This window comes from Monodelphis domestica, chromosome 4 (genome assembly GCF_027887165.1).
Source record: "Monodelphis domestica isolate mMonDom1 chromosome 4, mMonDom1.pri, whole genome shotgun sequence".
NCBI lineage: Eukaryota > Metazoa > Chordata > Mammalia > Didelphimorphia > Didelphidae > Monodelphis > Monodelphis domestica.
In genome coordinates, this window is record NC_077230.1 from 439,101,874 (window position 1) to 439,127,035 (window position 25,162).

Here is a 25,162-nt window from a genome sequence, read left to right on the forward strand (position 1 = left end):
TCGGGAACTCACAGCTTATTCTCCAAGTAGGAAATCTGTAGGTGTGGATGACTTGGTGCTCCTCACTTCTCCTTCCGTTATCCGGGAGTTAAAACGCAAGCAGCCTGCTCAGAGAGCTGGAAATGCAGCGGATGCCGATCACTGGGGGTGGCTGTACACATTGTGATGCGTGTTGGTGATGGATGCTATTCAATGATAAGCAAGATGGTTTCAGAAAGAAGCTGGGAAGATCTGCAGGAACTGGAAGAAGATTGTACCCAGTGACAGCAACATTCTACACTGATCAGCTGTGAAAACGGCTACTCCCAGCAATGCAGAGATCTGGGACAATCCGGAAGAGTCGTGTCCACCTCCAGAGAAAGGGCTGTGGGAGTTGGGTGGCAGCAGATCAAAGCATAATATAGTTCACATCAGTGTGTTTACTGTTTTGTTTGGGGGCTCAGGTTTGGTATGAATGCACTCTAACCACAATGACCAATGTTAAGGGTGTTTTGCATGATCAAAAAAATAAATAAAAATTAAAAGTATTTTCAAATTGTTCTCCAAAATGATTGGATCAATTCACAGCTCCACCAACAGTGTATTAGTTACCCCATTTTCCCACATCCTCTCTAACATTGGTCATTTTACTCTTGGCATTTTAGCCATTCTGATGGGTATGAGAAGATATCTCAGACTTGTTTTGTTTTACATTTCTTCTAATCAGTAGTGATTTAGAGCACTTTTTCTTTTATCTATATATGGCTTTGATTTTTTAATCCAGAAACTGTCCGTATCTTTTGCCTATCAGTTGGAGGACTGCTCTTATTCTTATAAATTTGTTAAAGTTCTCTGTATATTTCAGATATGAGACCTCTATCTGTCTATAAAAATCTCCCCCCCCCAGTTTTCTGCTTTCCTTCTAATCTTTGCAACATTTTGTTTGTACAAAACCTTTTCAATTTAACATATTCAAAATGATCCATTTTACAATTCACAATGCCCATCATCTCTTGTTGACATGAATTTCTCTGCCATCCATAAATCTGCTAGGTAATATGTTTACTGTTCTTATTTATTTGTGATATATTCTTTGATGTTGTAATATAATGGGGAAAAGGGGAGAATGGGAATGGAACCTCTTCTTTTTAAGGCAGGGACAGAGTGAGGAGGCGATGTTGATAAGCCAAGGGAGAGAAAGAAAATGGGTTTGTCTTTACCCCCTAAGCCAGGGGTCCCCAAACTTTTTACACAGGGGGTCAGTTCACTGTCCCTCAGCCTGTTGGAGGGCCAGACTATTAAAAATAACAAGAACAACAACAACTATGAACAAATCCCTATTCACATTGCACATATCTTATTTTAAAGAAAAAGGTAACAAATACTACATTTAAAATAAAGAACAAGTAAATTTAAATCAACAACCTGATCAGTATTTCAATGGGAACTATGGGTCTGCTTTTGGCTAATGAGATGGCCAATGTCCAGTTCCATATTTGTCACAGCTAGCTGTAACAAGAGATGCAAGTGTGCATCAGTTAGTCTAGATCTGATTGGAGATTTCAGATGTTTCATTCTGGAAAAAGTCTGTTCACAGATGTAAGTACTGCCAAAGATGGTTGCCATTTTGAGTGCATGGTTCCTGAGATAAGGATTTGTCTCAGAGGGGAGAGATGCATAGAAATTAGGCAAGCTACCTGACTTGAATGTGTCTTTCAGAGAGTCACAATTCTGCAGTTCAGCCAGTTCCATTTGGTAAATTGTATCCACATTTTCAATGTCAGTAGAAAATGGGTTATGGAAAAGCTGTATTTCCTGTTCATGGAGATGAAGCTCTTTAAATCTGAAGTGGAATTCCTTTTGCAACTTTTCCAGTGAATCCACACATTTCATTTGGGAATGCAATCAAGGGTTTTTCCACTAACAGATTTTGAGTTAAGGGGAGATGGCAGAAATTTTCCTCTTTCACTTGTTTGATAAGGAGGCCTAATTTTACTTCAAATGCTTTTACATGTGATTGCATATCACAGATGAGCTTCCCCTTTCCTTGAAGTTGCACATTGAAACTGTTGAGTAGCTCAGTTACATCTATCAGAAAGGTGAGGTGCCATTTCCATTCTACACCATTGAGCTCTGGTACTTCTTTGTTTTTTGAAAGCATAAAAGCTGTAATCTGTGGAAGTAAGCCATAGAAATGTCTCAGAGCCCTCCCTTGACTCAGCCAATGCATTTCTGTGTGGTACAGAACATCTTCATAGGCAACATTTAGCTCAGACAGAAATTCCAGTAATTCTGTGGTTTAGTGCATTAGCTCTAATGAAGTTAACACAAGATACCACAATTTTCATAACAGAGCCCCACTTCAGTGATTGTTGCAGTGCTTGTTGGTGGATGAGGCAGTGGATGGCTATTGGATGAGAATGGTTATGTTTGTCCATCTCTTGGTGAACATGAGCAATTACTTCTTTCTTAGACCCCACCATGCTAGGAGCACCATCAGTTGTTACACTGGCTAGTTTAGCCCAGTTCAGCTCCAAATCCTTCACAGTTTGGGAAATCTTTTCATAGATATACTCTCCTGTAGTTGTTCCTTTGATGCTCTGCAGTGCAACAAGTTCTTCTGTGACTTCAAAATTGTCATTTGTCCCATGAATAAAAATTAAAAGTCATGCAGAATCACGAACATCATTACTCTCGTCGAGTGCCAAGGAAAAATAGGAAAGTTTTCTTGTGGAGTTTTGCAAATGTTGATGCAAATTGTCTCCCATTTCTTCAATCCTTTGTGTAATTATAGATCCTGAAAGACTAACTGTACTAAATAAGTCTGCCTTTTCTGTACACATCTCTTTGGCAACAGAAAGAAGGCACTCAACAAATTCTCCCTCCAATGGTCTGCCAGTGCACACTATTAGCTTGGCAACTTGAAAACTTGCTTGCAGTGATGAAATATTTAGCTACTTCTGCTTCACAAAAGTATTTTGCTAAGTTGTCAATGTATTTTTCAGTTTTAATATTTTATCATTTCTCACATCTCTGACCAAACAATCATATTTATCTTTATCTTGAGTTTGATAGTGTCGATGCAAATTGTATTCATTGAATACAGACACTATATTCTGGCATATCAAACACACAGATCTTTCCTTGTACTGCAAGAAAAAGTAATCATAAGTTCACTGTTCTTTGAATATCCTACACTCCGAGTCAATTTTTCTCTTTCTTGATGTCATTGTTTCCTAGAGATTCCAAATTGCTTCAGTAAAATATCTATATCTATATCTATATCTATATACAGCCCTACAAAAACAACATACCAACAATAATTTTGCTCACACAGAGGCATACAGGCTGCACTGCACATCAATGCAGTCTGATCTCTGTCCATCAATGCAGCCTTCCCAGTCCACATCATTTCAGCCTCACCAGTGACCATATTGGTGGAACTCCACTTTTACCTCAGGCTCATACTGGTGAGGTGTAGAAATTGGCATGATTAGAGCTGGTTCTTCCACCACCTTTCCAGTTCATACTACCCTGTGTGAACCACACTGCGATCTGTGAACTCACACAGGAATCTGATTGCATGGGTAAGACCAATGCAGTCAGATTCAATGGCAGGAAAAAAGAAGGAACGACACTATTGTGTGTTCTCTTGTGTTCCGTACGTAGCCATCGGGTCGCCGACCCCTGGTGAACCAGGGCTTTGCTCACCCAGCATGTGAAGACTGCTTCGGCCAAACAGACAGAAGAAACCAACAAGAAGGTTCAACAGCTGAGAGGGCGATGCAGCAAAGCACTGTGGAGTGCTCAGGGCGTGTTGGAGCACCAAGGACAACACGTCCATCCAATGCAGCTGAGGAAGTCTCCAGGCGTAACGACCTTTCCTGCCACTGGACCTAGGCTTCCAACGCCAAGAGAGTGGGACTGTCTCTGTGCATCGACTTTTCCACTTAAATCTCCTTCACGCACAAGTATCTTTGTGCACACTCATCTATGCACCATGGATGAAAACGCACAAAGATGGTCGTCATCCTCGATTACCGAGAGACTACTACTACTATAGACCGTAATATGAAAAACACACGCCTCACTTCTCCCACATAGTAAAATGGCAACCATACTCCCCTAGATGTACAACATAATGTCTCCTTTGCCCAAAAGTCTCTCCTCACATTAATACACATTAGAATGGCTCCCATAATCCCCCAGATCTGGGCGGATTGAGGGCCATTGTACTACTGTGTTTCCCAGAAAATAGGGCACTGTCTTATATCAATTTGACCCCCACAAAAACAGGGAATGTCTTATAAAATACCCAGTGGTAGTGGTGGGCTTCTTACAGTAGACGATTACCGCTGATGTCACAGGCCAGATACCCCTCTCTCTGATGCCGATATACAGTACTGGAGGTGGTGCTGGGCCTGTGTGATAGATTAAAATAGTTGAGGCCATAAACTATAATAATTAAATAGTGGAAGACTTAAATTGTAGTAGATATAAGAGTGGATGAGTAAATTGTGACCGCAGAAAATATGTTTTCACTACAGTGTCTTGTTTCAAAGCAAATATATAAGGTGGTCGCCAGGGAAATATTCCCAATTATGAAATATACCCAAGTTAACTGGGTTTTATAGAGATTTTAATTCATACAAATGAGGAATTAAAGAAAGAGCGAAAGAGAGAGAAAAGGAATTAATGAGAAAGGGATAAGCCGGCCCTGGCCAGTCCTGGCCAACCCAGGCCTAAGCCCTAAGAGAAAAGATCAGTCAGTCCTTAATCACTCACCACAAGATCTGTCCAAGCAAGGATTCTAGTGACACCAGGCCAGCTCCATCTCAGCTGCCTTCACCAGCTCAATCCTCAATCTGAATGCCAATCCGAATCAGAATGACCTTTCAGCTCTATCTGAGCTCCTATTTCAAGGGAATTTTCTCCTCTGTCACCTCCCCTAAATTCTTCCATCTACCAATCACAGTAGACGTTTTTCAAAGGACAGACCATTCTTAGTTCACACTGAAGAAGGCTTAAATTTTTGATTAAGTTCATACCAGAAAACTTCTGAGTAAGTTTCTCACCTCTTTGCTCCTAGTAAATTCACAAGTTGCCTGACCTTTATAGGTACTTAGCACCCTTTTGTATTAGATCCAAAAATAGGCATAGCTTGAGAACTTTTTGTCTTACTCTAAGTATGGGTTTAAGTGCTTTTCATTGTTCAGCAAAGAGTTTACAACTTTATCTTCCCCTAAGGCCTGCTTAAGGATGGTGAAGTAGAGTTCTCACATTCCTGATCAAGTACCTTCACTGCCCAAATGGGGAATGATCCCAATGGGGAATGGTCTTAACTTGTGAAGTAGGGTATGAGAATTTTCAAGGTTCACACCTGTGACACTGTATACCACTGTCTGGGATAGTGGAGGCTGCAGCACTGGCTGGGATGGGCCTGTCACATCTTGCACAGGCTCATCACCACTACCACTATACTGGGAAGCAGTATACACAGTGTGGAATCCCCTCCCCCAGATCGCCCTCACCATGCTGACGTGTTCCATTGTGCAGTCACATGATCCTTTGCATGGCGCCTCGTTCTCATTCAGTTACTCTCAGAACAAGGCGTCACACAAAGGATTATGTCACGGGAAGTAGTACTGTATGTGAGTGACGCCGTGCTTTGTAGCTCCACCACATGCAGTACTCCAGGAGCACAGATGTGGATGCATCCTGTGCTCCTCTCACTGACCACTGTGATAAAGAATGAAAGGTTGATAAAAACTGTTGCAAAAACTGAGAGATGCAAACCTTAGAGAATGATTGACAGTAGCATGTGACCAAGGGTCACATGGGAGCCTGAGCCTTGGGGTCTGGCAAAATTCTGTGCCCAACCATTGCTTCAAGACAGAGTCTGCTCTCCAGGAAGGATCTAAGGCTTGAAGAGGATTTTCTCTGTGACCAGCAGAGGAAAGAGGTTTTGGATCTGTTCTGCTAGCAGTATCAGTGAGAAGATCTCTGGACCTACTTGGGCATCTATCAACTTAAGATCCTGGCCCTATTTGATTGGACTCCTGGTGTGAGACTTGGATATTGGGAAGTTAATGTTTAGCTTAGTAATATAGTTTAGTTATAAATATTAGCTTTTAAATTAAGTATAAGTTTATTCCTAAACCCTTATTCCTCCTTACCCTTTCCAAACAATAAATCAGAATTTATGTTTCCCTCTTGTTCTTTCCTCACCCCAAATACTACCATAGTACCATCAATGAAAGAGGTGCCCCTTCCAGAAGTGCAGGGGGGGCCAGATAAATAGCCTCAGGGGACCACATGTGGCCTGTGGGCGGGATTTGGGGACCCCTCCCCTAAGCTCTCCCTGATGAGCCCCCCCCCCCCCCGTGGGGGTCTTAACTCCTAACTACTGGATTCTCTGAGGATCTTGTTTGAAGAGGCTTGTGGCAGTAAGCCTCTTTCTTTCTGGGGAGATAAATGTCACTTCTCTCCCCCTCAATCTCAGATTTACCTCTCATAAAGGCTGGAGTCAGTCTCTGGGTCCTATTAACTGAATTTATTTGATGGAAACAGAAAAAGGGGCAGGGCAGAAGAAAGAGTAGGAACCTGAGGTTCAAGAGGGGAAGAGGGAGAAGGGGTCCCTAACTGTCTAATACCCCCCCAAAGTCAGGCAGATCAGGTCTTGGTCAATCTGAACCCCTTGGGGCCAGGGTAAGAAACCCTGGTTTTCTTGGCTGTACAATGGTTCCTTTTACTCTGCTTTTTGTGGCTCCCTCTCTTTTACTTCTGTTACAGATAAAAGAGTGGTTGCCATAAACTGTGACCATGAAAATATGTAAATGGCCAAACTGTAAGGGTTTTGCCACACTAGTAAAGATAATTTTTAGTGTCTTGATTTAATATGAAAAATAAAGTGGTTGCCATGAGAAAATTCCCAAATATGAAATATTTCCAAGTGAGCTGGGTTTTATGGAGAGTTTAATTAATACAAATAAAGGAATTAAGGAAAGGAGAGAGAAAGTAAGAGAAATATAGTATGAAGGGCCTAGGCCAACATGGCCTAGGCCTGAGCCTTAAGAGACTAAGTCAGTCTTTAATCACTCCCCACAAGATTCTTCCAAGCAAAACTCTAGTGTTCAGAGAGACCCTCCACTTTAGCTCAGAGCTCAACTAATCCAAATTCCCTTGAACTGGTTCAGACAGCTCCTTTTAAAGAGAATTTTCTCCTATGTCACCTCCCCTAAGTTTTCACGTCTACCAATCACAGTAGATGCTTTCCAAAGGACTGACCATTCTTAATTAACATCTTCTTTAGTTATCAACTTCTTTGGGTAGACTAAAACTTCACACCTCTTTTGTTAAGCTTGCCCTTTGCTAAGTTGCCTGACCTTTTAGTGATTAATTTGACCTTCATAGGTACTTAGCACCCTTTTGTATTAGATCTAAAAATAGACCTAGCTTAAGGGCTTGGCCTCACTATAAGTATGGGTTGGGGACTTTTTATTGTTCAATCAGGAGTTTACAACTTTATCTTCCCCTAAAGTATGCCTAAGTATGGGTGGAGTAATGTTAGAAGTTCCCACCTACATTCCTGACCAAAGTCCCTTCATTGTTTTAAAATGGGGAATGGTCCTAACCAAATGTTCTAAGGTAGAGTCTGAGAATTTTTAAGATTCACACTTCTTACATTGACTATGACTCTGGAGTAACTTGGTGGATAACAAGGAAATTACTTTTTACTCAGTCTGAACTCTTGTGACTTCAACTGTGCTTTTTTACCCTTTCCCTTTTCCCTCTCCTGTTTGCTCTTCTTAGATGTCTCCTTCCTTCTTTGATGCTTCTCCTTCTGTTCCTTTTATAAAAAATTTTTATTTAATTAGATGATTTAAAATAATTTTCCATGGTTACAAGACTCATGTTCCTTCCCTCCCCTCCCCCCACCCCCTCCCATATATGACGCACAATTCCCCTGGGTTTAACATGTGTCATCAATTGAAATAGAAGTAAACTGAGAAGAAACTGTTACTGATTGAAATAGAAAAGGTAAACTGAGGGGAAACTGTTACTTCTTACAATGACTGCTGTCCTATAGCTTTGACTAGAGAGAGCCACTATAGGAACCTAAACGTGCTTATTTGTAATGGAGGTAGGAATGAGAAATGCTGAGGGATGCCACACAGGGATGCAGCTACACAAGGGACTGCTCTGGGCTTTTGCCTATTGATCCCTACTGATGGCTGATGGATCAATCTATTTCCTAACCCCCCTTCCTCCCTCACTCTCTCCCTTAACTAACCCTTTTCCTCCTGCCACTCTCTCCTTCCAATTCTTCCCTCCCCCCGAGTCAACTATAATAGATACTAGTTTTCTTTCTCAGGTAAGGGATTTATTGTGATAACAGGATGGGAAACTGAGATAAGAGGGATGAGGATTTCCCTAATCTAAAGGAGGGTTTGAGAAAGTATTCCAGTCACAAACTGTGACTCTAAGACAGTTAAGGAGATGGAGGACAACTGTTTGAATCTTCTTTCTTCTTCACCAAGAAAAGTCTCTTCTTCAGCCTTACTTGTCTACTTTCTCAGCTTTAACCCCAGAGAAAAACAAAGTTCAAAGTCTCTAAGTTTCTCCTGGCCAGCTCAACTCTCAAATAGACCATTAACTCAAAACCCAAGGTTTTCCTTCTTGTCAACCTCAGCTGTCTAAAGCCAGAGAACTCCAAGAAACCAAGTCAGCCCCACCAGAGTTTTTCAGCCAGTTCAGCCTTCAGAGAGAGAGAGAGTGACTCCAAGTCCAGACCCCTCCCTCGGGCAGCTCAAACTGCCAACTCCTGGGAACATTCCGTTGGAACCCTGCATCTTGCATCTTGGTTTACAAGTCCTCTCCATGCCTCTACTACACAATCAAGACCCATTTCTTCATTATTCGTATTTGCACGGGGAGTGGGGTGGGGTGGGGGGTGGGGGGGTGGGGGGGAGGGGTTGTGGTTGTGGGTATAATCTTTTAGAGTTCACTTTCCCAGTCATAGTCCCACCGAAATATGTGATCAAGTGGTTGATTTTCTTCTGTATTTCTTTTCCCAGAGTTCTTCCTCTGGATGAGGATAGCATTCTTTCTCATATGTCCCTCCAAATCGTTCTGGGTCATTGCATTGCTGCTAGCAGAGAAGTCTATTACATTTGAATTTACCACAGTGCATCAGTCTCTGTGTACAATGTTCTCCTGGTTCTGCTCCTCTCGCTCTTCATCACTTCCTGGAGGTTGTTCCAGTCTCCATAGAATTCCTCCACTTTATTATTCCTTTTAGCACAATAGTATTCCATCACCAACAGATACCACAATTTGTTCAGCCATTCCCCAATTAGAGAGCATCCTCTCATTTTCCATTTTTTTGCCACCACAAACTGCAAGGCTATGAATATTCTAGTACAAGTCTTTTTCCTTATTATCTCTTTTGGCCATAAGCCCAGCAGTGCTATGGCTGACTCTGAGGGCAGACAGTCTTTTAGTGCCCTTTGGGCATAATTCCAAATTGCCTTCCAGAATGGTTTGATCAGTTCACAACTCCACCAGCAATGCATTAATGTCCCAATTTTGCCATATCCCTTCTAACATTTATTACTTTCCTTTGCTATCATGTTGGCCAATCTGCTAGGTATGAGGTGATACCTCAGAATTGTTTTGATTTGCATTTCTCAAATTATAAGATATTTAGAACACTTTCATGTGTTTATTAATAGTTTTGATTTCATTATCTGAAAACTACCTATTCATGTCCCTTGCCCATTTATCAACTGGCAAATGGCTTGATTTTCTGTAGAATTGATTCAGTTCCTTATAAATTTGAGTGATTAGATCTTTGTCAGAGGTTTTTGTTATAAAGATTATTTCCCAATTTGTTGCTTCCCTTCTAATTCTGGTTGCATTGGTTTTGTTTGTACAAAACCTTTTTAAATTTAATGTAATCAAAATAATCTATTTTGCATTTTGTAATTTTTTCTAACTCTTGCTTGGTCTTAAAATCTTTCCTTTCACAAAGATCTGACAAGTATACTGTTCTGTGTTCACTTAATTTACTTATTTTCTCCTTTGTTCTGAGGGGTTAGGATGGCTGCCATTCTATAAGGCACTATATTCTAATGATTACTTTCCTGAATCTTGATATCATTTTCTCAATGTGCTACTCTAAATTGTTCAGATTTCTTATCACTTATGGGGATGATTCTGCCTCCACTCAGCAGGTATACACTGTGATCATGAGTGGAATGACAAAGAGGCAGATTTTGGCTTGGCCTGAGAAGAAATCACCCCAGGGCATAGCAGAAGGCAGGGTGTGCAGCTTGTATGGGAAAAGGCATCTGGAAAGGTGGGCTTTATAGACTAGAGAGGGGGATCAGGGGGACCTCTACCTGCACCTAACTCTTCCTTGCCTTCCCCACTACCCAGCCACCAACACAGAAGCACCAACTACAGGCCTCTGGATCTTCTGGGATGTGTGCTTCCAACCAAGTCCTTGGCAATGTGTTTAATCACCTGCTTCCTTGTGGGTGGCACTCATGGCCCATCATTTATCTGAAAGAACTCTAGGCTCTTCTCTACCATGAAACCACTCACAGACAAATAACAGAACTTCGTGACAACATCTAATAGGTCAGAGAAGAAACTTTATTCAATGATGTTAGTTACCAAACAGGCCAACAGGTGGCAGGCATGACAGAGTCTAGGCTGGGAAGATGCTTCAGTTGAAGGATTTCTTTCATCTTGGATTCTATCTTCCTCATGATGATGTCAATGGGAAACTGAGCCTTGTTTTCCAGGGAGGACAACAGAGGGGATGGATGAGGGTGGACTGAACACAGGATGGATGGTGGTGGTTCCTGTATTCTTCTCTATGAGAGGCTGGGGGAAGAGAATTCAGTGGTGGCTCACATGTCTAAGCAGGATTAAGTCCTCCTCTTCTTTGGAGGAACCTGAGAGAATAAAAGGAATAAGTGAATACAAGAGCATTGATTGGTGGCCTCTGAAGAGGAGAACACTGCTGGGGTGCTGAGGATGCAAGTTCCTTCAGAGTTGGTCTCAAAGGGCCTGTTTTATCAAGAAAGATCCAGTATGGATCCAGATAGGTAGGGATGGAATATTAGAACAGAGAGAAGATAAAGTTTTTCCATGAGAGGTGGCTGCCAAGTAGAGATAGAATGAAGCTAAGGATTCTAAGTAGCTGAGGTATAGAGGCAGTGCCTTGTATACTCTGAGGATAATCTAGGCAAAGGCTTAGAGGTGGGAGATAGAAGGGGGACCCCCACAATCCAGAGAACCTCTCTTTTCCTACAAATGCTCACATAGTCCACATTGTCTTCTTGTTCTTGGAAAGCACAGCAAAGAAACCTTCACTTTCCTCACCCCTCCCTAGAACCTCGTTTGGTTACCTCCAGACATGCTTCTGGGTCTTGTAGTTGTGTCAAGGTATGGCCCCTGTGAAGGATGGAGAACCTGCAGACCCGGCAGATTCTCAGCTTGTCTTCTTCACAGAGGAGGGTGAAGGGTTCATCATGCCTGCGGCACCGTCCCTCTGAGACAGGTTGGGGCTCTTCTAGGCTTGGTTTCAACACTTTGAGCAGGTTCAGTATGTTCTGTATTCTCCAGTTGGTCTTGATGTGGATCGGTTGGCATCCTTGGGGAACACAGACCTGACATACGGTGCGGCCACTTAATAAGGTTACAGGTTTACTGTAATAATTTTTGCAAACTGGACAGGTGAGGAGGATCTGTAGGACCTTATACAGTCTCCAGTCAATCTTAGTATCTACATGAAAAGGAAGACAATGAGAATCAGCACCACAGACAGCTCCCTTTCAACCATGCTCTCCCTTCTGTCCAAAGTCCAGGGACCAAGACAAGGCAGGGTTCATGAGCCCCAGAGGCCCCAGCCAGAAAGTGAGGCTCAGAGAGGACAAAGGACTGGTCCACACTGAAACACAACTGGGGGCCAGCTAATTGGCTCAGTGGATGGAGAGCCAGGTCTAGGGACAGGAGTTCTGGGTTCCAGTTTGGTCTCAGGCACTTCCTAGCTATATGACCCTGGTCAAGTTAGTTAACCCCAACTTCCTAGCCATTACTACTCTTCTGCCTTGGAAAGGATCCTTTAAGGAATGATTCTGAGAGAGAAAGGAATGGTTTCAAAGTAAAATATAACTAAGAACCCCTCAGTAGGAGGGATGGAATTCCAATAAGGAAGTGAAATGCTGAGATTCAAGAAGAGGAGACAAAACACATGAAGCTCTTCATGGGAGCTCTTCCCTTACCTGGGAGGGAAAAACTGAGCTCTCCCCAATGGAGGGTACTTTCCTAAAGTCATCCATGCAGTCAGTTTGGAACTAAGCATGATCCCAGGCTCCTGTATGCAAGTGCTGTGCAGGGAAATGTACGGGGCAGTCGGGTAGAGTGGGATAGGAGTTGTATTTGGAAACAGAGGAATCCTATCTATAGTCCAAACAGTTCTCTAGTTTTTACTCCAGTGTCCATGGAGGAGCCCTGGGATGGAGGTAGGGAGGGACTTTCTAGCTCTATTGCCCACAGTTGGAAATTCAAAGTTGGGGAGGCCTGACTTATGGTCCCAGCTAGTACAGGAGAGCTAGGACTCCCACAGGCAGAAGAGTTGCCAAGCTAAAAGATTTAAACCAGAAAGAGGCCTTCTGGGATTAAGGAAGCCCATCCCATCATTATCAGGATGGGGAAACTGGAATGTAGTTCACAGAAAGACTTCCTGAGGTCATTCATCTGCTAGTGTTAGAGAGAGACTTGTACCCAGGCCTCCTGTAGCTAAGCTACTTGGTGTGTGAATCTAATGGAGTTGGATGGGAACAAGTCAAATGAAGAAGAATCTTGGCTCTGAGGGTCACCAGCTGGGCCATCCTCCACAAACTGTTTTCACTCTTTGGACTTCTATGACTCCAACTGTCAAAAGAGAAGGGGGTGGCAGTGGGGGTTGGGGGTTCCTCAATACTCTGATTAATCAAGATCTTCCTATGGACTAGGTTTGGACAAAGGAGGGGCTCCTGGGAGGGGTCCAACAGAAAGGATCATCCCAGGAACATAGCACCCAAATACTAGGGGCACAGGAGTATGAACTGTTATTGAACTTATTGAGAGAGTGAGTGGTGTAGGCCCTCCAGGGTTTGACCCAAGTCAGTCCTAAGCCCCCCTTTCAAGGTTTTTCAAGCCCATTCCATATAAACAGGTGAAGCACCAAGTGTGTGTTGGCTTAGATGGGATCCTTAACCTCAGGATACCCTCAGCTTCAATGGGCACCTAAAACTGGGCCCCACAGAAAGGTCTCAATGTAAAGGAAACTCTCTTGCAGTACTTACATTCACTGGGCTCTTCCATGTTCCTTCCTTCCCCAGCTTCTCCTCTGTGCTGCTTTTGCTGACACCGAGTTCTGAGAGTGCCACTGAGGAGCTGCTATTTATGGTAGCTTCAGAGAGGTGTGAACTCTGAGAAATCACACATCCCCCAACTCTCAGGCTGGGATTCTCCATATACCCATGGACTCTGCCTATTTGGACTCCTCCAAACAAGATGCTCCTCCCACTTGTTTAAGCTCCTTACTGCTTAACTCACCTGCAAGCTGTTCATTCAGGCCTTGATTGAAATCACCTCCTTCAGCCTCTTCTCACCTCTCACTGGAGAGCTGGAGGGTTGGAGACCAACTCCACACAATGCTTTCCTTGAGAGAGAGCAGGGCTGAGCATCTGTATTCTCTCCACCCAAGTCTACAGAACAAGATGGCCCCATTCAGGATACCCCTGCAGTCTACCCTGACTTTCTTGCTTTTTTGTGTATTCTTTCTCTCCATTAGCTTGTGAGCCCCTTTAGGGCAGGAGGTATCTCTTTGTATTCATTATCACTCCAGCAGTTAACATAGTGGCTGGTATCTCACAGGTGCTCAAGAAATATTTCTTGGGTTGGATTACATTGGATGGGACTCATAACATGTTCTATATCCCTGAACCAAAAGGTCTTCAGAGTTCACTCACAAGGGACTATCTGTCCTTTCCTTCAAGATCTCCTATGAGATGGATCCAGTATTCATTTTGTCCATGGATCGCTTTCTGCCTTGGTGCTCTTCCCCAGTTTTTCTTACATTCTTGGGCACTGGAATGCTCCAGGTATACCTGGACAGACAATGCCTTCAATCCTGTCTTTATGTCTTATTAAGGTGTCCTATATTGGAAAATGATTTGTTGGGACTTTTCCTTGATTTTTCCAATCAGCATTTGGATGGGTGCATTTTTCAGGTCATTATGGAGAAGGGAAAGTGGTGAGTTAGGCTCAACTGATTCCTCTCCTTCTGGGATCTTGACTCTGCCTCTAGGAGCCTCTAGTCAAACTTCTCAGTCTAGACACAACTAGGTGGTTCAGTGGATTGATCCAGGCCTGTAGTTGTGAGGTCTGCAAATGGGTTCAAGTCTGGCCTCAGATATTTCCTAGTTGTGTGACCCTGGGCAAGTCACTTAAAGCCAATTACTAACTTTTGCTGTAATTCTGCCTTAGAACTGATATAGATTCCAAGACAGAGGGAAAGAGTTTAAAAAATACCCAATATCTGAGATTCTCTAAGATAGTAATAGTATAATTCTAGCTTATTTTTTGCCAAAGCCAGTACCTCTAATAATTTTTTTCTTCATGTCTCTTTGGATTACAATGAATTCTAAGGAAGTTATATACAGAGAAATGTTTATCCAGTAATGCCCAAAGGTTTAGTGACTGTTGAATAGCCTGGGTTCCTGGCTGAGTACATCTAGTCAAAATGGTCTGGCATCTTGATGATGTTGCTTGCATTTTTCCTATTCCTTTAGAAGCAAAAAATCATATAAACACAAGTCCAAAGGCTTAGGGCACTTTCTAGTTTACAAGCAAATTACTTGGTAAGTCATACCTCTAGACACACTTAAATTTTAGGGTTATGACTTGACTCATGTCCAAACTCATCATTTAGTACTGTGAATTGTGAACACTAAGTGAGTTTGAAAGTTACTTGCTAAAATGAGTGATAACTCCAGAAAATGCATAATTCAATTAACCAAAAACTTGTTAATTCTTTTAAGAGTTCACACCTACAGATACTGTTCAATCAGGAAACCCTGAACCTTTTTGATAAGAAATTGACCTTCAGAAGGTGAGAACTGGTTTCACAAACACTCCCCCCTGGGCAGTGCTAGACAATTTGGAAGCTGTTATTGGTTCCTGTGAAAAGGGAAAGAGACAAGAACCCAGCATAAAAGGCCCTGAATTTCTGGGCCTAGAGGATGAAGTCAACTCCTAGAAGGAAGTTGGCTCCAAGGAGTTGGACTTCAAGAAGGAAGTCAGCTTCAAGAAGAAGGTCAGCTCAAGGAAGAAAGTTGGCCTCAGGAGTCATCTTCAGTTTCAGTCATTGTCTTGACCTACCTCTTGGAGGGAACTTGGGTGAATGGATAGTTGGTCTTCCCTTCCTGTCTTCTGGAGAGAGTTTAATTCCCGGTTAAGGTCAACAAGTCTTGGCTGAGTAGTTTGATATCTTCTCTACTCTTTTGTATTTCTCTACTTTCTCTCTTTCCACCTCTTTTGGAAAGAAAAACTATTAAATGTCACTTCAACTTTGAACAATAATACTTTGAATCATATATTTTAGTCAAACCCTACATTTTAACCCTTACAATAACTAGCATTGATATAGCACCATCTCTGCTGGGTACTGTACTAAATATCATCTCAGTTTGTCCTTCCAACAACCAAAGGAGGTGGGTGCTGTTATTATTCCCATTTTATAGAGGAGGAAACTGAGACAAACAGGGTTAAAGAACTTGCCCAGGGTCCCATAAATAGGAAGTGTCTGAGGCTGGATTTGAACTTGGGTCTTTGCAACTCCAGGCCTAGTGGTCTATCTATTGGGCCACCTGGCTGGCCTTAGGCTTTCATGACAGTAGAACCAAATGCCTTGAGGAACACCACTACTGCCTAGTATGGAGGGGAGGGGGGAAGGGAGAATCATTTTCTATTCCAGTGACTTATTCCAAATGCTGCCATTCACTCAAGAGTAGAATGCTCTCTAGGGTACAATCCTTAGGCCCAGGGGAGGTGGGGTTCCTTTCCTCCATTTCTTGGTTCTCTCATTCTTCATACAATTGCTTCTATGATGAATCATTGGGGAATCCTGGGAAGGAGGGTAGTTCTTTTCCAGCATATTTATGCTGGAATTCAGCTTTCAGAGAAAACAAACACTTAACTGTACTTCCTGAGAAATCATTGAATCCCTTTCCTTTCTCCTAAATGCAGTTATCAGAGGGGGCAACCTATACTTCACTGACCTCAGAGTTGGAAAACGTCTGGAGATACTAATGAAAATATAGGGATCATACCTGGAGCCCTTGAGGTGCCCAGGTCCTGGGGGACAGCTAGGTAGCTCAATAGATCTGAGCTCCAGGTCTGGAGTTGGAAGGACTTGGGTTCAAATGTGACCTCAGACACTTCCCAGCTATGTGGCCCTGGGGAAAGTCACTTAATTCCCATGTATTAGGTCCCTGACCTTTTACCTTTTCAACCATGCTCTCCCCTCTGTTCAAAGTCCAGGGACAGAGGCAAGGCAGTGTTCATGAGTCCCAGATTCCACAGCCAGAAAGTGAGGCTATACTAGTGGGAGACCTAAACCTTCCTCTATCAGATCTAGAAAGCATAGGAATAGAAGGGCCTTTTCTAAAAATAATAAACAGTATATATCTAAAACCATCAGCAAACATCATCTGCTATGGGGATAAACTAGAAGCCCTCCCAATAAGATCAGGAGTGAAACAAGGATGCCCATTATCATCCCTATTATTTAACATTGTACTAGAAACACTAGCAGTAGCAATTAGAGAAGAAAAAGAAATTGAAGGTATTAAAATAGGCAACGAGGAGACCAAGCTATCACTCTTTGCAGATGATATGATGGTCTACTTAAAGAATCCTAGAGAATCTACTAAAAAGCTAGTGGAAATAATCAACGACTTTAGCAAAGTTGCAGGATACAAAATAAACCTGCATAAATCATTAGCATTTCTATATATTTCTAACTCATCCCAGCAGCTGGAGCTAGAAAGAGAAATTCCCTTTAAAAACACCCTAGACCATATAAAATGCTTAGGAATCTATCTATCTGCAGGACAAACATAGGAATTATATGAACACACAACTACAAAACACTCTCCATACAATAAAAACTAGAACTAAATAATTAGAAATACATTAATTGCTCATGGGTAGGATAAGCTAACATAATAAAAATGACAATCCTACCCAAACTAATTTACTTATTTAGTGTCATACCCATCAAATTACCCAGAAGTTTCTTTACTGAATTAGAAAAAAAATAAGAAAGTTTATCTGTAGGAACAAAAAATCAAGAATATTAAGAGAAATAATGAAAAAAAATGTGAAGGAAGGTGGCCTAGCAGTACCAGATCCTAAACTGTACTATAAAGCAGTGGTTATCAAAACAATTTGGTACTGGTTAAGAGACAGAAAGGAGGATCAGTGGAATAGACTTGGAGTAAGTGACCTCAGCAAGACAGGCTATGATAAACCCAAAGATCTCAGATTTTGGGACAAAAATTCTCTCTATGACAAAACCTGCTTGGAAAACTGGAAAACAGTATGGGAGAGATTAGGTTTAGATTAACATCTCACACCCTACACCAAGATAAACTCAGAATGGGTGAATGACTTGGATAAAAAGAAGAAAACTATAAAGTAAATTAGGGGAACACAGAATATTATACTTGTCAGATCTTTGGGAAAGGAAAGATTTTAAGACCAAACAAAAGTTAGAAAAAATTACAAAATGAAAAATAAATAATTTTGATTACATTAAATTAAAAAGTTTTTGAACAAATGAAACCAATGCAACCAAAATTAGAAGGGAAGCAACAAATTGGGAAAAAATCTTTATAACAAAAACCTCTGACAAAGGTCTAATTACTCAAATTTATAAGGAGCTAAATCAATTGTACAAAAAATCAATCCATTCCCCAATTGATAAATGGGCAAGGGACATGAATAGGCAGTTTTCAGATAATGAAATCAAAACTATTAATAAACACATGAAAGTGTTCTAAATATCTTATAATTAGAGAAATGCAAATCAAAACAACTCTGAGGTACCACCTCACACCTAACAGATTGACTATCGTGAAGATTGGATTTAGCTATCTCCTGATTGTAACCATGAAGGTACATATCTCTTCCTTTATTGGGAAGATTGAATTGCAATCCATAATCTATTTCAGATTTTAATCCCCAAAAGGTGATAACTTAGTATTTGAAGTAGATCTACCCATTTTAACTACAAAAAGGTGTTAACGAACTACAAAAGTTGAACTAACCAAAAAAAGGTATAACTAACCACAAAAAGGTGTGAACACCCATTTCATGCATTGAGTGGGAGGTCTGTGACCCACGTGTGAATGAGTGTGCAGTCCTAGACAGGAGCATCTGTTGTGATTGGTAGACATGAACTTTAGGGGAGGTGACACAAGAGAAAGAGATCATTAAATAGAGGAAACAAAGACTAAAGAGGATAGTCAGTCACCTGGGCTTGGAATGAAGGATCAGTCACTTGGAGCTGGAGGGAAGACAGACACTCAGAGGAAAGACTGGAAGATGGACACTTGGACTTGGCTGTGGAACTGGACCTCTGAAGGAGCTTGTGCAGGAGACCTCAGACTCCTTTACTTTTAGATGGTCACTGTTGGTGAGTGAAAGGCTGACTTAATGACCCTGCCTTTCTGAAGGTGTGAACCTCCAAGAAAGGCCCATTATCTTGAGATTCTTTTCCCTGATTAGGGCCTTAGAATTTCTACCTGACTCAGAGGAAGCCAGAGTTTTCTCCCTCTCTCTCAATTTTCTCAGTTCCTTAATATCTTTCCTCTATTGTAAATAAACTACCATAAATTCCATTTTACTTTACTAATTCATATGGGACTTAGTAATTAAATCCCTGGTGACTACCAAATTAAATATCAAGTCCCAATCACAATTAAGTTTAACACTAATATGACAACAAAAGAAAGTAAAAAATGCTGTAGGGGATGTGGCAAAATTGGGACATTGATACATTGCTGGTGGAGTTGTGAATTGATCCAACCATTCTGGAAGGCAAATTGGAACTATGCCCAAAGGGCACTAAAAGACTGTCTGCTCTTGGAGCCAGACATAGCATTGCTGGGTTTGTACCCCAAAGAGATAATAGGGAAAAAGACTTGTACAAGAATATTCATAGTTGTGCTCTTTGTGGTAGCATAAAACTGGAAAATGAGGGGATGCCTTCAATTGGGGAATGGTTGAACAAATTGTGGTATATGTTGGTGATGGAATACTATTGTACTCAAAGGAATAATGAACTGGAGGAATTCCATGTGAACTAGAATGACTTCCAGGAATTGATATGGAGTGAAAGGAGCAGAACCAGGAGAATATTGTGCACAGTGACCAATACACTGTGGTACAATTGAATGTAATGACCATTTCTACTGGCAGCAATGCAATGATCAAGAACAATTCTGAGGGGAGATCTTTGTAGAGGCATCTGCTGCTGAGGGGAGCATCCCAGGAGCCCTGGACATGCTGGGGAGCCTGAGGAGCATAGGTGATTAGGCTGGATCTCCATCAATGGCTGGTAGGGAGCAGAAGATTTTTAGCCTAGCATAAAGACCTCAGAGGTATCTTCAAAAGGCAACAATGTAAAGGAAGTATCAAAAGATTCCTACTGGAAAGAAGCCTTATAAACATAATGAGTTTGGGATAGTCTTCACTCACAGCTCAAACCTTTTCAAACATCATAGAATTCATATTGGAGACAAGCCTTATAAATGTGAGGAGTGTAGGGAAACCTCCATTGAGATGGCAGATCTTAATGTTCATCAAATGATTCATACAGGAGAGAAGTCTCATAAATGTGAGGAGTGTAGGAAGACCTTTCCTTACTCTTCACAACTTACTGAACACCAGAGAACTCATGCTTAGAGAGATGCCTTTTAAATGTAATGAATGCAGGAAAGCCTTCCATCATCACTCAACCCTTAATAGATAGTATATTATTCATACTGAAGATAAGCCTTATAAATGAGAGGAGTGTGAGAAAACCTTCAATAGGAGTTCCATCCTTTGTAGGCACCACAAACTTCATACTGGACAAAACCTTTTAAATGTGAGGAGTGTGGGAAAACCTTCAACAGAATTTTAACTCTTGTTAGGCACCAGAGTGTTCATTCTATAGGGAAGACTTGTGAGTGTAGTGAATGTGGAAAAACCTTTCCTCATTCTTCACTCGTTATTGAACACCAGGGAATTAATCCTGAGGAGAAGCCTTATATATGTAGAGAATGTGGGAAAGTCTTTATTCAATCCTCACATCTTATTGAACACCAGAGAATTCATACTAGAGAAAAGCCTTATAAATGTGAGGAGTGTGGGAAAACCTTCAACAGAAGTTAGACCTTTTTTAGGCACCAAATAATTCATACTGGAGAGAAGCCTTATAAATGTAGTGAATGTGGGAAAGCCTTTCCTCACTCTTCAGAACTTATTGAACACCAGGGAAGTCATACTGGAGAGAAGTCTTATAATTGTAATGAATGTGGGAAAGCCTTTGTTCATCATACAACCCTTTCCAGACACCATAGAATCCATACTGAAGAGAAGACATATAAATGAAATGAATCTGGGAAAGCCTTTCCTCAGTCTTCAAACCTTATTGAACACCAGAGAATTCATACAGGAGAGAAGCCCTTTCAATATAATGAGTGTGGGAAAGCTTTCAGTCTGAGCTCAAGCCTTTCCAGACACTGTAGAATTCATACTGGAGAGTGTGAAGTTTAGATTATTCCACCCTATTTAGTCTAACAAAATCAGGAATGTCTACACCCATACTTAAGGATTAAGTATCTAGGAGGATGGCCTATGATAGATATGTGCTAGCAAATGACAAATCAAAAACAGATGACAGAGCCCTGGACTGTCCTAAGTCAATCAAGCTTAAGCTACCATTGGTACAGGTGAGATGCAGGAAAGTGATGTAAAACTGTCTATATATTTTGTGTCACTTCCTCTCTCTGGCCTCTTTGGCAGTGTAGAGGTTGCTGGTGGCAGCTTGCTGAGCATTTTTGGCATCTTGGCATGGCAGCAGCTATTGTCTGATTTGGCCATGAGTTTTCTTTGATACTATACTGGGAGAAGCTGAGTAAGCTAGTTGCAGGTGAGACATCTTAACTGAACTCTCCTGGAGTTTTGGCTGATTCTTTTCTCCTTTACCTTCCAAACATCATTCTCTTAGAAAGCCTCTAATCTTCTTCAGAGACCTCATTATGGAAGACTTTGAACTCCCCCTGGCACAGGCCAGGTGGGTGAAATCCTATACCTTTCCTCTCTCTTCTCCTTGAGTTCTTTCTTCTATATTAACTAAACCACTATAAATTTCCAAGCTGACTTGGGTATTTTATTTGGGATATTCCATGGTGACCAAAATTAATTTAGCTTAGGTCACAACCCTGAAATTATCCTTACAAGAGAAGCCATATAAATGTAAGGAATGTGGGAAAGCCTTCACTGGGATGTCAGATCTTAATAAACATCAGATGGTTCATGGTGGAGAAAAGTCCTATAAATGTAATGAGTGTGAGAAAACCTTATACTAAAGTTCAACCCTTGTTAGGCACCAGAGAATTCATCCTATAGAGAAGCCTTATAAATGGGAGGGGTGTGGAAAAATCTTCAATAGAAGTTCAACCCTTGTTAGGCATCAGAGTGTTCATTCTGGAGAGAAGCCTTATACATGCAATAAATTGCTTAATCCTCAAACTATATTGAACACCAGATAATTCATATCAGAGATATGCCTTATAAATGAGGAATGTGGAAATGTCTTCAGTGAGATTTCAAATTTTAATATACATCAGAAGATTCATATTGGAAAAAAGCCTTAAATATGTTGAGTGTTGAGAAATCTTTCAGTCAGAAATCATGTTTCTCGTCATATTATTAATACTAGAGACAAACCATATAATTTTAGTGAATGTAGGGAGGCCTTCCCTAAAAACTCAACCTAAATATGAGAGATTCATACTGAAGCAAAGTCTTATAAATGTGAGAAGTGAGGGAAAGCCTTCATTATGATGTCAAAATTAAATAAACATTAGAAATTTCATACTCAAGAGAACTTTATAAATGTAGTGAATGCTGGAAAGCCTTTCCTAAGTTAAATTCTTATTAAGCAACAAATAATTCATACTGAAGAGAAGACTAAATGTAAAGCATATGGAAGAGGATTTACTCACAAATTTAACATGATCTGACATCAGAAGACATATATAAGAGAAAAGCCACATAAATGTCATGCATGTAGAAAAATCTTTCTGGAGAGAATATACAAGTATAAAGGATGTGGTCAAACATTCGCTATTTAAGCCTTATTATACAACAGAAAATTCATATTATATCCAGTTTAGTCTTATCAGTTTAATAAGACCATATCAATTTAAGGAAAGCTTTCATTCAGAGGTCAGCCATTAAATATATTACATAGTTAATATTGGAAATATGAACACTTTATAAATAAGAGGAATACTTGAAGACCTTCTTGTGATTTTAAACATTTGTGCATCCTGGAATATAACCTTATTTTAATGTAATGAGTTTAGGAATGCTTCCTCTGGCAGATAATGCAGTATGAAAGAATGAAAAAAAATTTATTGCTTGTGATGGTCAATTACTGATCTAAGAACTGAATACAATTAGAGTTGTCCCAGAGTATTAGGATGTTTTATGATGAAAATTTGTCACTCACCTAATAGAATCCCTGTAGAAGGCATTTCTTAATTAGAGATAACTTCTTTGTAGAATCAGAGGCTCAAATGATGTTTTATGGTTTTGAAATTTAGAATATTAGTTTCCAAAATAATTATAGCTTAGAAAAGAGAGATATATGATGTAGAAGGTAAATATGAATTATCAATTATGAAACATGAATGAACTGTTTGCATTCATTTATGAAGAGGTTATATACATGAATCCTTTCCAAGTTCTGTAATCATCTTAGGTCATAGAGGGAATCTAATTACACAGAAAACCTGGTAATTTAAAAATATTTTTTGTATTTTGATGCACTTCAAAGAAGAATGGAAAGGGAACACCAGGTAATACAAAATAGGAGGAAGAAAGGGAAGGAAAGGAAGAATGCCGAAAATTATCTCACATAATTATGTTTTCCAGAATTATGTAGGGGGAGGGGGAGAGAGGAATGTGGTATTTTAAAATCACTGTCATCTGAACTTGGCAAAGAAATGAAGGATACTTAAATGTAATTGTAAAGAAATCAATTTAGCTTATTCAGGAAGAGGGGAATTGGAGAAATGTCTAATAAAGGAAGGATTAGTCAAAATCAAAACAGACTCAAAGAGGAAGAAAATGAAGAGAAGAAAAAGTAGAAAATAGGTTGGAGAGAAATATACAATTAAGGATTTTAACTGTATATGTAGGAACTATATTCACCCTTAAAGTGGAAAAGGGTAGCAGATTGATTAGACAACATAATTCAAAACTATGGTTACAAGAAGTACTTGAGGGGGCAGCTGGGTAGCTCAGTGGATTGAGAGCCAGGCCTAGAGATGGGAGGTCCTATGTTCAAGTCTGGCCTCAGACACACTCTCCTTGCCTCACCCTTACCACTCTTCTGCCTTGGAGGCAATACACAGTATTGACTCCAAGATGAATGGTAAGGGTTTTAAAAAAAGAAATACTTGAAACAGATGCACAGAGCTCAAATAATGGACTGGAGCATGATCCATTATACTTCAGCTGAAATAGCAAAATGCAGATAGTTATCCTCTCAGAAAAAGGAACAGCAAAAATAAATGTAACTAAAAGAGATAAATAGTGAAATTAAATTTTGCTGAAAGTTGGCATAAACAATGTCTTAATATCAATATTGAATATATTCCCCAACAGAAAAAATTGAAAATTTCTTAACTCTCCATGATCTCATCACAAAAAATTGATCATGTATTAGGGCATTAAAACAACAATTGTGGAAAAGCCTCTTTTATGGACCATAATAAAAATATATTCAATTAAAAAAAAGAACAATTCTGAGGGACTTATGAGAAAGAACACCATCCACATCCAGAGAAAGAACTGTGGGAGTATAAAAACAGAACAAAAACAACTGCTTGATCACATGAGTCGATGGGGATATGATTGGGGATGTAGACTCTAAATGATCATCCTAGTGCACACATCAATACTATGGAAATAGGTCTTGTTCAAGGACACATGTAAAATCCAGTGGAATTTCCATGCTAAGGTGGGGTGGTAGGAGGAGAGAAGGGAAAGAATATGAATCTTGTAACCATGGGAAAAAATAGTCTAAATTAATTAATTAAATAAAATTAGGGTTTGGAGAAAACTATGATGTAAAAGACATAAAAAATTTTATTTAAAAATATAAAAAACAAACAAAAAGAACATTTCTGTTGTCTTGTGTGAGGAAGAATGGAGAGACCATTTTGGTTTAAGCATAGAGTTATGTGGAGGGGAGTAAAGAGTAAGAATTATGTAAAGGTAGGAAAGGGTCAGGCTGTGAAGGTTTTACATGTAAAATTTAAGTAGTTAAAATTATAAAAAATTAAATATTGTAAAATACAACTTTATATCTGATCTGATTTAATAGCTGAGTAGAAGATTGAGTGGAAGAGAGATGGGAGATGCTTTATTAGACTACTTTAGTAGTTAAGATAGGAGGTGATGAGTGCCTATGCCAGTATTGTGGCAAGTGTGCCCTTAGGGAACAAACAACCCAATTAGGCAACCCTCACTGACAATACTACCTAGATTACTCTCAATTAGCAGTGAGGGAAACCTGGAGGAAGTTTTGGCCTTGTCCTGCTCCCCCCATGCCTCCAGTTTTAAATTAAGTGAGGTATTAAAAAACAACAACAACAACTGGTGAGGCCTGCTAGGAAAATTTACAACAAAATAAGACCCTTGGCAGTAGAGCCATCTACTGACAAAAGGCAAAATTACAGGCAACTTAATGTTTGACTTTAGGAATATGTAGTTACAGCCAGTTCACAAGTTACTTAACAACTGGCTTATTAGCTCCATGACCAAATTTGGAAATGTA

General features: G+C 40.4%; 2 protein-coding genes and 1 non-coding gene across 3 annotated transcripts in view; 2 read left to right on the plus strand and 1 right to left on the minus strand.

Moving 5' to 3' along the window:
• LOC103095550 (T-cell-interacting, activating receptor on myeloid cells protein 1-like) overlaps positions 1-25,162 on the plus strand; it is a 94,850-nt gene that overhangs the window by 31,435 nt on the left and 38,253 nt on the right. The window lies entirely within an intron of this gene.
• On the plus strand, positions 5,544-5,605 carry MIR12297H (microRNA mir-12297h). The gene has a single exon (NR_162917.1). It is a non-coding gene; the product is annotated as a microRNA mir-12297h (primary transcript).
• LOC103095368 (tripartite motif-containing protein 12A-like) lies at positions 10,618-13,600 on the minus strand. The gene is made up of 3 exons (XM_007492002.3): positions 13,341-13,600; positions 11,400-11,776; positions 10,618-10,943 (listed from the first exon to the last, which is right to left on the minus strand). The coding sequence occupies exons 1-3, from the start codon at positions 13,357-13,359 to the stop codon at positions 10,917-10,919; spliced, it is 423 nt and encodes a 140-aa protein (XP_007492064.1). The 5' UTR covers positions 13,360-13,600; the 3' UTR covers positions 10,618-10,916.